The 17,925-nt window shown below is 39.0% G+C and overlaps 1 protein-coding gene across 1 annotated transcript in view; it reads left to right on the top strand.

Moving 5' to 3' along the window:
• Positions 1-300: 300 nt before the first annotated feature.
• spidr (scaffold protein involved in DNA repair) overlaps positions 301-17,925 on the top strand; it is an 84,140-nt gene continuing 66,515 nt past the window's right edge. Inside the window, exons 1-5 of the mRNA XM_064992984.1 lie at positions 301-484; positions 885-1,031; positions 1,165-1,228; positions 3,191-3,403; positions 12,657-12,805. Of these exons, the coding sequence (XP_064849056.1) occupies positions 467-484; positions 885-1,031; positions 1,165-1,228; positions 3,191-3,403; positions 12,657-12,805 (591 nt within the window). The 5' untranslated portion in view covers positions 301-466. The remainder of the gene's footprint in view (positions 485-884; positions 1,032-1,164; positions 1,229-3,190; positions 3,404-12,656; positions 12,806-17,925) is intronic.

Here is a 17,925-nt window from a genome sequence, read left to right on the forward strand (position 1 = left end):
GATTTGCCACATCAGTCAGGTGGATGAATTATCTTGCCAATTGAGAAACGCTCACTAATAGGGATGCAAACAAATTTGTGGACAAAATTTGAGAGAAAAATGATTTTGTGCGTATGGAACATTTCTGGGATCTTTACATGTTGCGTTAATATTTTTTTGCTTCCAGCATCTTCCCCTGGATGAATCTAAGGACCGTGCTACAAGCAAATTACTGGAGTAAAGACGAGTAACAAACCTTTAGTACTGCATTTCCCAGGAGGCAAAGAAGATTTGACCACTTCCGGAAAGCTTCACGTGAACAAACGTCGCCAGTGGCGCGCCAAGAAGAAAAGTTGTGGAGAAGGCAGCTACCGTTAGTGGTCATTTCATATACTGGCTAAAATACTGTACATCACAATATTTTAATATGTTTGGACATGTTATGTCATACCCACTCATACAAAACGACATGTAACCATTTGCCAACATGCCTTTTCAAGGAAAGGTAAGTTTCTCTAAGTCTATTCTGCTTGGTAGCTAACGTTAGCTAGCTAACTTAGACTGATGTGAGTCTGGTTCAATTGTGCTACGACAACAACGTTCTCAGGATTTTTTCATATAGGGTTTTCTCACGATTCATGTTTAGTGACTGGCATCATTATACTTTAGTAACTCACCAAAGTGAATGTTGATAGAGTGCAAAGCCAAAATACGAAATAAACTAAGTTTGAGCACGCCAGAATAACTTCGGTCCACGCGTTTTCTGGGCTGCGAATGCATCTGGTAGTGCAGACCCGACGCTTGCACATGGACCAGAGTTATCTAGCTAACGAACCAACTAACTAGACAGTTTAAGTAAATATCAACTTTGCACTGTTTTACATATAAAGTCATTTATTTTTCAGCGCAAAAGATATTCCAAGGACATGTTCTTTCCTGATGTCAAAGTTGGTGTCAGAAAAGTGGGACGAGGGCCTTCAATCACTGACAGTTCTGCTACCAAGTCCTGGGAGAGTTGTGGAGACAGCTTTTTGGACACTCCTGTGATAAAGGTGGGTAATGTACACAGACTATATGATCTAGAAGCAGTCTGAGCTACTGTACTTCATGTTGTCATTCCAATTCATCTCCATGATGCTGAGTTGCTCATATTGCTTCAAACATATCACTGTGGATTTATTTTAGAACCTAAGTTCATCTGGGAACAAATGGCGAGCTGTACGACGACTGGCACAGTCACCGGCACAAGGTATTGTAAACAATAGTTGAATAGTCAACCATATGGTTGGGAGATATTATTATTCTTGGTCTATCTCCGATTGACAGCCATCTTCGATGGTGACGACATCGGGGTGATCGTTTATCCTATTTTAAGTTGATAGGCTATAGCAGATAGGGAAGCCAATTTCAATAAATATTTACAGAACGACACAGAGGAATGGAGGCTCAAAAGTTTAAGGTTTTTTCTTTATTTTTACTATTTTACTACATTGCAGAATAATAGTTAAGACATCAAAACTATGAAATAACACACATGGAATCATGTAGTAACCATTTTTTTTTAAACAAATCAAAATATGTTTTATATTTGAAATTCTTCAAAGTAACCACCCTGCCTTGATGACAGCTTGGCACACTCTTGGCATTCTCTGAACCTGCTTAATTAGGAATGCTTTTCCAAACGTCTTGAAGGAGTTCCCAAATATGCTGAGCACTTGTTGCCTTTTTTTCCTTCACTCCAACTCATCCCAAACCATCTTAATTGGGTTGAGTTTGGGTGATGGTGGAGGCCAGGTCATCTGATGCTGCACTCCATCACTCTCTAAACTGCGTGTACAACAAATGTCCATGTCATAGACTGACCAGGTGAATTTAGGTGATCACTATGATCCCTTATTGTTGTCACTTGTTAAATCCACTTCAGTCAGTGTAGCTGAAGTGGTGGAGACAGGTTAAAGAAGGATTTTTAGGCCTTGAGACAATTGAGACATGGATTGTGTCTATGTGCCATTTAGAGGGTGAATGGGCAAGACAAAATATTTAAGTGCCTTTGAACGGGGTATGGTAGTAGGTCCAGGGCCACCGGTTTGTGTCAAGAACGGCAACGCTGCTGGGTTTTTCACGGTCAACAGTTTCCCGTGTATCATGAATGGTCCACTACCCGAATGACATCCAGCTAACTTGACACAACTGTGAGAAGCATTGGAGTCAACATCTCAAAGTTTGAATATCCTAAAAACACAAGTTAGCCAAACTAAAGATGAGCATGAGCAAACATTATCAATAGCCTATTGAAAAATCGAATGACAAGTTTAATCAATTTAAGTTTATTAAGAAGGAAATGATCCATGCAGGGAGTAAAAATTCCTCCATGCCAGGTTGAAAACCAAATGGCCAAATCCTCCGACAAAACCTATCATAAAAGCTTTAAGACAAGGTAACGTAATGAACAATAGCCTATTTCCCAAATATTGTAATAGCCTAAGGTGTCCAAAAGTTGCCACTTTCAAAAAGAACAAGAATGAACGTTTGATTCTATAGGCATAGGCTTTTCTCAATCACAGTTTTATGAGATATCCAGAGATTAAACAATGTTAAGAGAGGTGGATTACTCAAATAAAGCAAATATTATCCAGTTCTGAAGACGATAGACTTTTAGCTTTTATCCAGCCTATGTTTTAAAACCTTGCCTAACTCACTACGGCAAGGCAATGCGTTCCTCATCGGAGACGGACAAACCTGTTTCATGCTGAACCTCCACCAGAAAGGAATATTAGAAAATATTTCCCTGCCTCACCAGAAGGGAATATTAGAAAATATTTCCCTGCCTCACCAGAAGGGAATATTAGAAAAGATTTGCCTGCACTTAGCCTCTGTCAATTTCATACTATAGCCCAACAGTGGTTAACCTGAGTTTTAAAATAACAAAAATATTTGGCTGGCCAATAGGGGGCGATACCATTGCATATCAATGTTTTATGAGTACCTAATCACAATAGGACAACAATGCTTCATGATGTTTACTTGTCATTTGTGTCTGTGTCTAGTGATAACTAACTTGTCAAATACGTTCTACTATACTGATTTAAAATATGTATTGGAAGGTTCTATAAGTGCCTGATGCAAATCCAAATCCATTGACAATCCATTATTACTGAAAATGCTTTATTATTATCCATGAACATCCATTAAAACTTTGTATCGCATCCAGTGCAGTGCAGTGGTCTGTGGTGTGATGAGGACCCTGTGCACATCGCCTGGAGCTCCAGTGAGAGTGAGCCTTCTGACAGTGAGCCCCAAGGCCAGCAGCCTCCTCCAACTCCCCCCAGCAGCATTGTGGCTCAGGTGCCCCGCGAGCCCGGGAGACAAGGAGCCTCCATCCAGTCCTACAGCCGAGCCCAGCGCATGCTCAGCACTGAAACAGGTACTTGAAACGGGTGCAGTGTTTAGTGCTCTGTTTGCATTCAGCTTGCATTGTATGACACTATCTGTGGTTGGTATTTTGATTTCAATATGTATTTGTCTTTAAAAGGCATTCAGAGAATATACGTCAATGCCTCCTCAGTGCAAAAACTGCAGTCGAAAAGGTTGTAATTAAGAATTGAATATACTATAGGGATGGGGGAAAAATCGATTTAGTAGAGTATTGCAATATTATTTTTGCAGATTTTATATCGATACTGTGATACTTTTTTTCCTGGGTAGTTAATGTTAGCTGACACTAGTCGCCTGTACCTGCACCAAAAATGTATTTTTTTTTTTTTTTTTTTTTTTTTGTGACCAACTTTTATTTAGATTGTCATCTTTTCAGAAGGGTGGTACAGGTATAACATCCAAAGTAATATTCATTCAGATATATTTATATATTTTTGCATTTTGATATTTTCTTGTACCTGTGTGCTGCCACAAAAACAAAACAGAAATATGAGAAATGCAAATAAAGAACAGTATCAACAGTTTTGTATTATTTTGTATGCAAGGAAAATAAACAAAGGCTCCCCCTCCCCAACCCAGTCCTCCCCTCAGTCCCCATCCACCTGTCTGCATTCTCCCTCCCCACCTGGAAACTGGGTTTCCCACCCTGCCTAGCCCCCATTCTCCCACATCGTCATCGAACTCCCCTAACCGAAGAAAGCATGCCTCCCACCTCTTTCCGTCCCACCCAGTAACAAAGGTTGCTTCCCCCCTCCTAACGACCAGAGAACCTTGAAAAATTCATTTAACTGCAGGGCACTCCCGCATCATGTGAAGGAATGTGCCTACCTGATTTAGCGAACAGAGTGAACATAAGGGGACAATTTCATTTATACATCTTTATTGTGTGTTAGTCATAGCTGACCTAAATTGGAGATAAAGAAAAAAAAAAGAGTTACCTTGTAATATAAATGCTTCTTTCAGATCTTGGAATGTCTTCAAACCATTACTATCCATGATATCGGCAAGGGTACGGATACCTCATTTGGCCATTGGGGCGATATGAAAGGCCGTCCTTCTGATTGCAATGTGTTATTGTTAAATATAGAAGTCATGGCATACCATTTTTCTTCCTAGTTGCATAGTTTTTCAATTTTGCGCCTAATAGAAATTGTGTGAGAAATTATAGGGCCAAGGCGTAAAGATTTTAAATCCAATCGCATGTTAAACTTTGGTGACCACGATTTAAAAAGGAGCTATTTTTTTCTTTTCAATCTCAACTTGTAAAGCGTGCCTCCCATTCGGATGCATAGGCTATAGCCAGCCTACCGTTGACTATCAACGCGTCACCCACCACTTTACAACTTGAGCTTGAGGCAGCATAATTGTTTGAAACCTGAACCTTTTACTTTAAATCCAATAATGAGGCATTTCTTACCTTGTTTCAAAGTAGCCTTTTGAAAATCTATCCATAGAAACGTGGAGGCAACTTCCTCATGCCATTAAACAGCATTTCTCTCCTGTTTATACTAGTTTTCCAATCAACTTTAGTTCGTTCTCTAGAAGCCAAAGGCACAATCCTAGTCTTATTAGCAACCCATGCTAGTTGTTGCTATTAGATTCCCACTCTAAGTTTCTAACAGAGATTTTCATCTGTCACATATGGAACCGCTCGCATTAGGTGCGCAGTTTAGAACTGTATTTTCCTCGAATTGCATTTTGGCAAATGTTTACATATTACGTTTTATTAGCTGCTTCAATACAGGAGTTAAATGATCAATAATGGGCTATAGCCTTTATTGTGGCGCAGCGGTCTAAGGCACTGCATCTCCTTGCAAGAGGCGTTACTATAGTCCCTGGTTCGATTCCAGGCTATTTCACATCCGGCTGTTATTGGGAGTTCCAAAGGGCAGCGCACAATTGGCCCAACGTCGTCCGGGTTTGGCCTGGGTAGGTCATCATTGTAAATAATACATTTTTCTTAACTGACTTGCCTAGTTAAAGGTTAAATAATAAATTGTATTTCCTGTTGGTCACGTCATTTTACTGGTATGATTTTTTTTACCCTTTGTTGACCAGTTAACGAGGGTCAGTTAGTCGGCAGCAAAAAACGACCGAAATGTGCATCCCTATCTCTTACCTTTCCATATACATTTTGAAAACGCACTGTGGATTTTATCCAACGAGCCGTAAGGGTGAGACATGGAAACTATTGAGCTCAGAAAATTAAACCGAGGCAATATATTCATTTTCACAATAGAAATTCTTCTGGTTAGAGCGACTGGGATGTTATTCCATCTACTGAGGTCTGATTTAATTTATTTGAGTAGGTTACGGTAATTTCTGTTACTGCATTCAATATATTATTACAGTATTAGTATTGTCCTTGTACAAGTTGTTTGCGGAGCGCATAACCTAGGCTATACATTTGAGAAAAGTTTTGGTTTATTTCATTCCATTTACTAATTTTCAATTTATTAATTGTCTTTTTGTTTGGAGCGCTTCTGTCAATCTTGAGTAAGGACACACACCTGATTACGCATAGAAGTAGGCTACCTGGCCTGTGTGCAAATGTAGGCCTATAAATGTGCTGATTTGGGGATCTGATACTATTTCTGATTGTCTTAACTCACCATCACTGTTAAGCTTCTCAGATAAAACATTTCTTTGCCTCAAACAGCAAGTTTTTTTTACATCCTTGAGAACAATAAGTTCCTAAATGTAGCCTATTTGAAAAATCTTTCCAACTCTCTCCCTTTCGATAACTACTCAGCGTGAAAGGGTAAAAAATGTCGTGCTCTAATCCGGTGGAAACGTCATAAAATAGTTCTACCTGATTACTTCGTATCCCTTGCGCAAATAGCCTACAACTCTGTCTGTCCAGAGATCACTGGCTCATGAAACTGAGGGTCCAAAATATTTTATACAATGTACTTTTGCTAGCACAGCCTTTGGGCTAGACCAAGTTAATAGTTGATACAATGTTTCAAGTTCCTTGCATATAGGCCATGTGTAGCCAATGTGATTCATAAGCTATTTATTTTTATCAGGATATGTTTTACCTGTGGGCTGCAATGTTTTTATTTGTTGGCTTTATGTAGGCAATTTTTACATATTGGCAATATAAGTTACTTTTAGATGTATTATTTTCATTGACAGTGTATTCGGAAAGTATTCAGACCCCTTCCCCTTTTCCACATTTTGTTACGTCACAGCCTTATTCTGAAATTGATTTAAATGATAATTTTCCCTCATCAATCTACACACAATACCCCATCATGACAAAGCGAAAACAGGTTTTTAGAAACGTTTGCAAAAAATGAAATACCTTATTCACGTATGTATTCAGACTCTGGTATGAGACTCGAAATTGAGCTCAGGTGCATCCTGTTTCCATTGATCATCTTCGATGTTCTACAATTTGATTGGTGTCCATCTGCGGTAAATTTAAATTGATTGGATATGATTTGGAAAGGCACACACCTGCCGATATAAGATCCCACAGTTGACGGTGTATGAATGAATGAAGGGGTGCCAATAATTGTGGGACAAATACACTGCTCAAAAAAATAAAGGGAACACTAAAATAACACATCCTAGATCTGAATGAATTAAATATTCTTATTAAATACTTTTTCCTTTACATAGTTGAATGTGCTGACAACAAAATCACACAAAAATTATCAATGGGAATCAAATTTATCAACCCATGGAGGTCTGGATTGGAGTCACACTCAAAATCAAAGTGGAAAACCACACTCCAACTTTGATGTAATGTCCTTTAAAACAAGTCATAATGAGGGTCAGTAGTGTGTGTGGCCTCCACGTGCCTGTATGACCTCCCTACAACGCCAGGGCATGCTCCTGATGAGGTGGCGGATGGTCTCCTGAGGGATCTCCTCCCAGACCTGGACTAAAGCATCCCTCAACTCCTGTACAGTCTGTGGTGCAACGTGGCGGATGGAGCGAGACATGATGTCCCAGATGTGCTCAATTGGATTCAGGTCTGGGGAATGGGCGGGCCAGTCCATAGCATCAATGCCTTCCTCTTGCAGGAACTGCTGACACACTCCAGCCACATGAGGTCTAGCATTGTCTTGCAGTAGGAGGAACCCAGGGCCAACCACACCAGCATATTGTCTCACAAGGGGTCTGAGGATTTCATCTCGGTACCTAATGGCAGTCAGGCTACCTCTGGTGAGCACATGGAGGGCTGTGCGGCCCTCCAAAGAAATGCCACCCCACACCATGACTGACCCACCGCCAAACTGGTCATGCTGGAGGATGTTGCAGGCAGCAGAACGTTCTCCACGGCGTCTCCAGACTGTCATGTCTGTCACATGTGCACAGGGTGAACCTGCTTTAATCTGTGAAGAGCACAGGGTGCCAGTGGTGAATTTGCCAATCTTGGTGTTCTCTGGCAAATGCCAAACGTCCTGCACTGTGTTGGGCTGTAAGCACAACCCCTACCGGTGGACGTCGGACCCTCATACCACCCTCATGGAGTCTGTAGCTGACCATTTGAGCAGACACATGCACATTTGTGGCCTGCTGGAGGTAATTTTACAGGGCTTTGGCAGCGGTCCTGCTGCTGGGTTGTTGCCCTCCTACAGCCTCCTCCACGTCTCCTGATGTACTGGCCTGTCTCCTGGTAGCGCCTCCGTGCTCTGGACACTACGCTGACAGACACAGCAAACCTTCTTACCACAGCTTGCATTGATGTGCCATCCTGGATGAGCTGCACTACCTGAGCAACTTGTGTGGTTTGTAGACTCCGTCTCATGCTACCACTAGAGTGAAAGCACCGCCAGCATTAAAAAGTGACCAAAACATCAGCCAGGAAGCATAGGAACTGAGAAGTGGTCTGTGGTCTCCTTTATTGGGGTGTCTTGCTAATTGCCTATAATTTCCACCTGTTGTCTATTCCATTTGCACAACAGCATGTGAAATTTATTGTCAATCAGTGTTGCTTCCTAAGTGGACAGTTTGATTTCACAGAAGTGTGATTGACTTGGAGTTACATTGTGTTGTTTAAGTGTTCCCTTTATTTTTATTTTTTTAAGTAGTGTATATTAGAGAAAAATATTTGTTTTTATGATGAGAATGTATTTTTTTCTTTCAATTATTTTACTTCAAAGGTTTGATTTTTGTGAATATTTTCAATGAAAGACTAAGGATAAACAGCAAAGGCATTTTTTTCACTGCCCGTTTTGCTCATATTTACTAATGGTGCCAATATTGCAAATAAGACATTTCTGTTTTTTGTTTTTAATACATTTTTCAAAATTGTTTTCGGTTTTTCATTATGGGGTGTTTGTGTAGATTGAGGATTTTAAAAATGTAATCCATTTTAGAATAAACATTTTAGAAACAACAAAATGTGGAAAAGGGGAAGTGGTCTGAATACTTTCAGAATGTACTATATATGGAAAATTACACGTAAAAATGTTGGCCAATTGACTGGTCGAAAGAACAGATGACTCTCCGTCGACCGAAATTGTTTTTAGTCGGGGACATCCCTAGATTCCACAAGTACAAGTGGAGTTCTCTGTCAGGCTCTTGAGTGGGAGGGAGTAGAGTTAGATTTATTTTTAAACTTGAGATGGAGCTGAATTTGTCTATGATCGTCAAAGCGTTTGGGAGAGATTGAGATACATTGTCTAGATAAAGTAAGATGTCGTCTGCGTATAATGAGATGACGTGATCTGTAGACTTGAAATATATTGGTGTTATTTGCCTGGGCAAGGGGCTCCATTGACAATAGAAATAGTGCAGGTGAGATGGGATCACCTGTCCTGCTACTTCTATTTATTCTGAACAGGATGGTTGAGGGATTAACCTTTTTAGTATTTTAATCATATTATTGAATTTGGAGCTAAGTCCCATGTGTTCTGAAACCGACCAAAGATATGACCATTCTTGCCTATCAAAAGCTTGTTCTGTGTCCCAGAAAGAGAACTGCTCAAAGAGCTTTGGTTTCTGATGAAGCATGTTAGATATGTAATAGATGACGGAGGTTATCTGAGTAGAGTTGATTTTGAACAAACCCACAATGGTCTGTCTATACCATTTTGGTTAAGTAAGTTTCGAGATGGGATGACAGAATTTTAGAACATATTTTTGAGTAATAGTGGACCTAATTGGTTCCAAAATGTTAAATGGACCTCAGGAGGAATTCCTTTCCAAACAGGTGATTTGCCTTTATTCATGTTATCCAATGCCCTTTTGTGTTCATGTTGAGAGAAGAATAGTTATTATCTTTTAAACAGGACTCAATCTGGCTTGGTGTGGATTTACAATCAGAGGTGTATAATTCTTTATAGAAACCGGAGAATCTTTGGTTGATTTAAATTGTGTTCTGATAGTAATTCACCAGATTTCAGATTCAATGGTTCCAATATCTGCTAATTGATCATTACTCCCGAGCTTGTTGGCCAGTAAACGAATGGGATGTGTACCATGGGAGTATCGGAGAGCCAATAATATACACCAACACTAGACTACTGTCAATAAAATGAGCAGTAAACATGTACAAGTTAAACTTCTAAACAGATATTTATATTATTGTGTGTTTATTCATATCCTTGATTTGCACTACGTGCGTTACATAAGCTCCCACAGTGCTTATAAGCACGAACAAAAAATAAATGTGTCCTATGAAAAGAATAACCCACATTTGTATATGCTAAAAATGACCAAATAAATAAAGCAAACAAAATAAGAATTAACCAAATAAATTACAGTGCAAATAAGTTTAAGGCACACAACATAATTTTGTAGCCTAGGCTACATTTATTTAGAATAAGACGCATCTGTGAATACAGGCTTTGAAAATTATACAAACGAAAAGCACTGTTTAATCAGCTTCTTGATATGCCACACCTGTCAGCTGGATGGATTATCTTGGCACAGGAGAAATGCTCACCAACAGGGATGTAAACACATTTTGAGAGTAATAAACTTTCTGTGCATATGGAACATTTCTGGGATCTTTTTATTTCAGCTCATGAAACATGGGACCAACACTTCACATGTTATGTTTATATTTTTATTCAGTGTAGCTGGCAAACATGTAGTTGTGCATTTCATACTGTAATTAGCTAATCTGGCGCATGCTGCACAACAGTGAATGACTCACAAGGCTCCGGTCTCTCCTTTGTGTGCTTGTAACAAACAATATGTGATTGGGGACTACCGTAAACTTCATAATAATGTGATAGGTGAAGTGAAGAACGCAATGTTCTTTACCTCCTAACTTATTACACAAGTTGACTGCAGGTATAAATAAATATTAAAATGTCTTAAACTTAAAATAAATAGTTTAATCAGTAATGAAAAACCATCCTGTGGCTTTTTCCCAAATACCCCGGTATACGGTATACTGCCCAAGTCTACCAGTTTGTACAAATGGTTAACTGTTCTATGTGCGTCGTTTTGGAGCGAATGTGTTTCTTGGAGCCTTGTTATGTCAATATGGTTTCTTGCTAGAATATCAAGACACCTGGAACATTTGATAGGACTATTAAGGCCTTTCTAATATCACTAGAGAATAGCTAGTCTTGCCATTGTGTTCCTAATGTTTGCTATATTATTTATTATTATTATTATAATAATAATAATAATAATAATAATAATAATAATAATAATAAAGTAAAACATGAAATAATTAACCAATTCAGACCTTTACAGTTGTTGGCAGGAAATGGAAACAAAAAGACGAGTGATATGCAAGTCTAATGCATAAACAGACAAAAAATATGATAGCTGTAGAAGCAATAGCACTTAATCCATTATCTTGATTTATTATTAGAAATATGATTTGAATGACCTTAAGCATAAATGTGGCCTCCTTTTAAAGAAGAAAAAAGAACAAAGGTATGTGCGAAAAGTGAAGTATATCCTCGAGATTGTATGTAGTAGTTCACCATTGCCTGTAGGGCACGTCCTCCCTGGAAGTTAAATTCAGTATCCCATATTGGACTGGCCATCTCTCCTTGCCAGTAGCAAAACATCTATCTAAAATAATTTGTAGGGGATTAGCTACCAATTTATATTGCCATATTTAGTTAGCCCAAATGGATTCAATGTGCTGTAGCCACAAAGGAAAGCAGTCCCAGTATGTAGACACCTCCATATATTGTTCATTAATTGGCTTCTTTTCCATCAGTGTCTAAATGGCCTGGATCATAGGCAATATCATTTTAACTAGTTCAATGGTCATTAATAATTGTAATATTGTTCCTTGTACCCTAACATGAGGGGGTGTTCTCATTGTCTTATACTGTGGGCAACATCATGGCAGCGGTCCGCAATGTTAATCAGTGGCATGGGACCCAAGTTCTCCTGACCGAACAATTCATAGAAATGACTACTCATGAAGGTCAAAACCCTAGTATTTCTCATCCTATAGCTTGTTCTCCATCTTCTTCTTTAATGTTTTAAATGGCGAGCCAACATGTTTTAGACACTTATCTCAAACTTGTTTCTCATGGCTCTCTTTTCACTCTTCAGCAGACATTGAGAAATGTGTTTGGAACATTAAATCTCAGTAAATTCGCAGTATCAAATCACAAATCATATTGTATCGACACCTAAGTATCGTGATATCATATTGTGATGTTCCCATCAATTAACAACCCTAATATTTTGTGTATGTACATTATGTTATCAGCCACATACAGTGGGGCAAAAAAGTATTTAGTCAGCAACCAATTGTGCAAGTCATTGCCAACAAAGGGTATATAACAAAGTATTGAGATAAACTTTTGGTATTGACCAAATACTTATTTTCCACCATAATTTGCAAATAAATTCATTAAAAATCCTACAATGTGATTTTCTGGATTTTTTTTCTCTAATTTTGTCTGTCATAGTTGAAGTGTACCTATGATGGAAATTACAGGCCTCTCTCATATTTTTAAGTGGGAGAACTTGCACAATTGGTGGCTGACTAAATACTTTTTTGCCCCACTGTATGGTAAAAATCACTGTCCAGTGTTTCCAGATTTCTTTCCAAAAGAAATTGTAATTATTTATGTTAAAAAGCAGCTTTTCTGTGGTTGAATGGTGTGGTCCCAAACCAACAACAGAATGCTGTCGGCGTATACTGGTAATTAAAAATATTAATGTGAGAAGACCACTGATTAGCCAGCTAAGCCTCCTCAGGAGGTGGACATGTTCTATGAGGAAATGGCAGAATACGAACTTTTAAAAGTGAGATTTTCAGTGGACAATTGTTAAAAAATATATATATTTATTTTTAGATGAGCTTCCGACGATAGACACGGATAGCGATGTGGATGAGGCTGAAGATGATCCGGGAAAGAAGGAGGACGGTGTGGGGGAGATCTCTGACTGTGAGTCGGAGACCTGCGCTCGGGAACCGAAAGAATCATCACTTAAACCTACAACTGTGAGTAAATGAGAGGTTTACTCACACTTTACCAATACTACAAAAAACAAGATCAAATACTGTATGTGTAATTACATCTAGAAATACTAAACAAAAATTATAATCTTTATTGAAATAAATAGAAACTCAGACATTTCACATTGTTTAAGACAAATACACTATTGCTAAAATACTGGACACAAACAATACTTTATGTCTACAGAAATGTAGAGACACATTAACAGCTATGGCATTATGAGTTTCAGCCATGTTCAATGACACTAGGTGGTGCTATGCACCTTACAGTGCATTGTTTTGTTCTCTCTGCCTTTATATGACAGTGCTATGTTTATAATTGTCTACCCCCAGTTTAATCTAACCTCCCTTCACTCAGTATGAGCGTAAAGGTAAATATGTGCACGTGTATAGCAACATGTCAATAGCGGCATGGTGGTTTCCCGTACCACCTGTCAGTCAGTATATCCGCAAGGCCACATGGTTTGCCCATTAGGCTACTGCCCTTCCAACTCAACTCATGACGCATGTAAACACAACACTGTGTAATATACATTTAAGGAAACATGACTTCACATATATACATTTGAATGCAACATGGCTATTTTATAGCACTAATCTGAACATCAACAAGGTCGAGTTAGTTATATTTTTATGATATACTTTTTTAGATATTCTACCACTAGGTGGAGTATTCAAAAACAAACTGACAGAATAGGTCTGACAGGCCAATATCAACACAGTACAATGCAGTGCACTTTCCTCTGTAGCTCAGTTGGTAGAGCATGGCGCTTACTATGCCAGGATAGTGGGTTCGATTTCCGGGACCATCTGTACGTAAAATGTATGCACACACTACTAAGTTGCTTTGAATAAAACTTCTACACTGAGTGTACATAACATTATGAACACCTGCTCTTTCCATGACATAGACTGACAAGGTTAAAGCTATGATCCCTTATTTATGTCACTGGTTAAATCCAGGATTTTCAAGCCTTGGGACAATTGAGACATGGATTGTGTATGTGTGCCGTTCAGAGGTTGAATGGACAAGACAAAATATTTAAGAGCCTTTGAACTGTGTATGATGTCAGGTGCCAGGCGCACCGGTTTAAGTGTGTCAAGTACCACAACGCTGCTGGGGTTTTCATGCTCCACAATTTCCCGTGTGTATCAAGACTGGTCCACCACCCTAAGGACTTCCAGCCAACTTGACTCATGTGGGAACTGTGGGAAGCATTGGAGCATCCCTGTGGAAAGCTTTCTTTCAACACCTTGTAGAGTCCATGCCCTTACGAATTGAGGCTGTTCTGAGGGCAAAGGGGGTGCAACTCAATATAAGGAACATTTTCTAATGTTTTGTATTCTCAGTGGTGTATATTATAAGTTCAGGTCATGTTCTAAATTGTTACAGTTCATAAGTTGACCCCAAGTGGTTTTGCTGAATGGAGCACTGTCTATGTGGGGAGAGAGTAGGGCACGTTCCCAAACGGCCAGCAGCCACTTAACCAATGTCCATGTATCAATAAACTCAAATCTATTTCAGGTAATATACACATGTTTAACCTAATTTTTCTGGAAGGTAGAATTTTTTTGGCCTCTAAAGTTGTCTATATTTAATTGTGGAAAGGGGGATATTTGTTTTGTGCTGCCTGACCTAGGTTATGTTATTTACATCGTGAGATACAAACAGCCTATTAGATGACACATTATATTTTGCATTCAACATTGTTAGTGTTTGACATATGTCAATCTATTATATTTTATGATGGAAATATGTTTATCTTTAGCCTACCCGCTCACTTGTAGTGACTGAACAGGGAAAGAAAGGTGCCTTTTATGTCATGTGTTGTACAGTGGAGGCTTGCATTATGTCAGTCTTCAGAAGTCATTCAGGGGTGTTTGTTTAAGGTTGGCCAGGCACCTTGAGAATGTACAAGGAGTGGTGTTTTGTTCACTCCAATGTTTTCCAAAGTTCTAGAATATTCCACTATGTGGCTTTGGGATTGTTCAACTAGCGGCCCACCTGTGTTCTGTACTGGTTCCCTCCCACCATGACATTTGATTGATCAATTAAGTCATCGATTGGTTAAAGCTTAGAAGGTAAGGATGGAAATAATAGACTTTGACCCTCTTGAGGACTAGAGTAGTGTTGAACCCTCCAGATGAGGATTAAAGTGCCTTCAGGAAGTATTCACACCCCTTGACTTTTTCTACGTTTTATTGTTACAGCCAGAATTTTAAATGAATTCAATTGAGATTTTGTGTCACTGGCCTATACCCCATTATGTCAAAGAGGAATGAGGTTTTCACAAATGTTTACAAATTAATAAAAAATGAAAAGCTGAAATGTCTTGAGTCAATTAGTATTCAACACCTTTGTTATGGAAAGCCTAAATAAATTCAGGAGTAAAAATGTGCTTAACAAGTCATAGTAAGTTGCATGGACTCACTCTGTGTGCATTAATAGTTTTTAACATAATTGTTGAATGACCACCTCATCATTCATCTTACAGCAGGTAGCCTAGTGATTAGAGCGTTGGACAAGTAACCAAAAGGTTGCCAGATCGAATCCCAGAAAAATCTGTCGTTCTGCCCTTGAACAAGGCAGTTAACCCACTGTTTCTAGGCCGTCATTGAAAATAAGAATTTGTTCTTCACTGACTTGCCTAGTCAAATAAAGGTAAAAAAAATAAATAATTAGAAAATATCTCTGTATCCCCCACAAAATAATCTAAGGTCCCTCGGTCAAGCAGTGAATTTCAAACACAGGTTCAACCACAAACACCAGGGAGGTCTTCCAATGCCTCTCAAAGAAGGGCGCCCATTAGAAAATAAGTTAAAAATAAAAATTAGGCAGGCATTGAATACACTTTTGATGATGTATCAATACACCCAGTCACTACAAAAATACAGGCGTCCTTCTTAACTCAGTTGCCGGAGAGGAAGGAAACCGCTCAGGGATTTCACTGTGAGGCCAATGGTGACTTTAAAACAGTTACATAGTGTGTAATGGCTGTGATCGGAGAACTGAGGATGGATCAACAACATTGTAGTTACTCCACAATTCTAACCTAATTGAGTGAAAGAAGGAAGCCTGTACAGATTACAAATATTCCAAAACATGTATTCTGTTTGCAATAAGGCACTAAAGTAAAACTGCAAAAAAATATGGCAAAGAAATTAACTATATGTCCAGAATACAAAGTGATATGTTTGGGCAAATCCAACAACACATTACTGAGTACCACTCTCCATATTTTAAAGCATAGTGGTGGCTGAATGATGTTATGAGTATGCTTGTAATCGTAAAGGACAGGGGAGGTTTTCAAGATAAAAAAAAATCAAATGTAATAGAGCTAAGCAAAATCCTAGAGGAAAACCTGATTCAGTCTGCTTTCCACCAGATGCTGGGAGATTAATTCACCTTTCAGTAGGACAATAACATAAATTGTGCTGAGCGATTTCGTGCTTTTTGAGGTCTGTTCCATTTCAATAATTTGTTTTACATAAAATGCATTATCAAATAAAATAGTATTAGTCACATGCACAGAATTGTAGACCTTACAGTGAAATGCTTACTTACAAGCCCCTAACCAACAGTGCAGTTTCAAAAAATAACATTTACAGGGGGGTGCCGGTACAGTCAGTGTGCGGGGGCACCGGTTAGTTGAGGTAGTATGTACATGTAAGTGGAGTTAATTAAAGTGACCATGCATAGATGACATCTGAGAATGGCAGTGGTGTGGAGAGGGGGGGAAATGTAATTAGTCTGGGTAGCCATTGGATGGTGTTTGACAATTTTTAGGGCCTTCCTCTGACACCGCCTGGTGTAGAGGTCCTGGATGGCAGGAAGCTTGGCCCTAGTGATGTACTGGGCAGTTCGCACTATCCTCTGTAGTGCCTTGCGGTCGGAGGCCGAGCAGTTGCCATACCATGCAGTGATGCAACCAGTCAGATGCTCTCGATGGTGCAGCTGTAGAACCTTTGGAGGATCTGAACACCCATGCCAAATACTTTCAGTATCCTGAGGGGGAATAGGTTTTGTCGTGCCTGCTTATTATGTGGGTTGAATGATGTAACACAGAGTAAAACAATAAGTCACATGATGGTAGTAACTGCCCATTACTGCTCATCACTTAACCATTTATTCACAGTATATTAAGAAATATTTGTTTTGTTTGTCTTCATTTAAAGTCATCTCATATCTATAGAGCTGCTGCCTATGCTGTCTGACCAAATCAAAAAAAAAATAAGTTCTTCAAATAAACTTTTGACTGCTGAATACCAACAATCAATCACTTAGATCATGTATGTTCAGGCTCTCAAAGCAACTGCTTTCTATCCCTGTAGGTTGCAGGTTCTCTCTTCTCTCAGTCTCCATGTCTGCTCCGCACAGACCGATTATGGTCATTGTAGTTAATTACTACGTTTTCTACACTAAACTAACCAAAATGGCGGTTAATCGCTCAGCACTACCAAATCTACACTGGAGTTTCTTACCAAGAAGAGTGAATGTTCCTGAATGTCAGACTTACAGTTTTGACTTAAATCTGCTTGAAAATCTATGGCTTGGAATTGGTTGTTTAGCAATGAATAACTACCAATTTGACAGAGCATGCATTGACTCTCTAATTTTTATGTATTTAGTTTTCAATACATTTGCAAAAATGTCAAACATGTTTTCACTTTGTCATTATGGGGTACTGTGTTAAAAAGGATGATTTTATATATATTTTTAATCCATACTTAATTAAGGCTGTAAGACAACATTTGGAATACGTCAAGGGGTGTGAATACTTTTTGAAGTGAAATATGAAATATGTATGGCCAACAAGAAGCTACATATTAGCCCTAGCTCTGTTGCCAGAGACCATGTTAAAAGGAATACTGTTGCTTGAGATTGTTTGCTGTATGCACACTGGATTGGAGTTACATTGCATGTATGTGTTGTCTTGACAAGTTAGAATGTGCCTCTGAAGGAGTTCTCTGTTAGTTGTAATGCAGTCGAGGCAATGTTCGTGAGGAAGCCTCACGCATTTAGTCAGATAATCATCAACCCCACAGACCGTGTAGCCATTTCCCTCTTACTTTCACAGCTGCTATCAGCATTCTGGGAGTCAAAG

The sequence above is a fragment of the Oncorhynchus masou genome, chromosome 17 (assembly GCF_036934945.1).
Source record: "Oncorhynchus masou masou isolate Uvic2021 chromosome 17, UVic_Omas_1.1, whole genome shotgun sequence".
Taxonomy (NCBI): domain Eukaryota; kingdom Metazoa; phylum Chordata; class Actinopteri; order Salmoniformes; family Salmonidae; genus Oncorhynchus; species Oncorhynchus masou.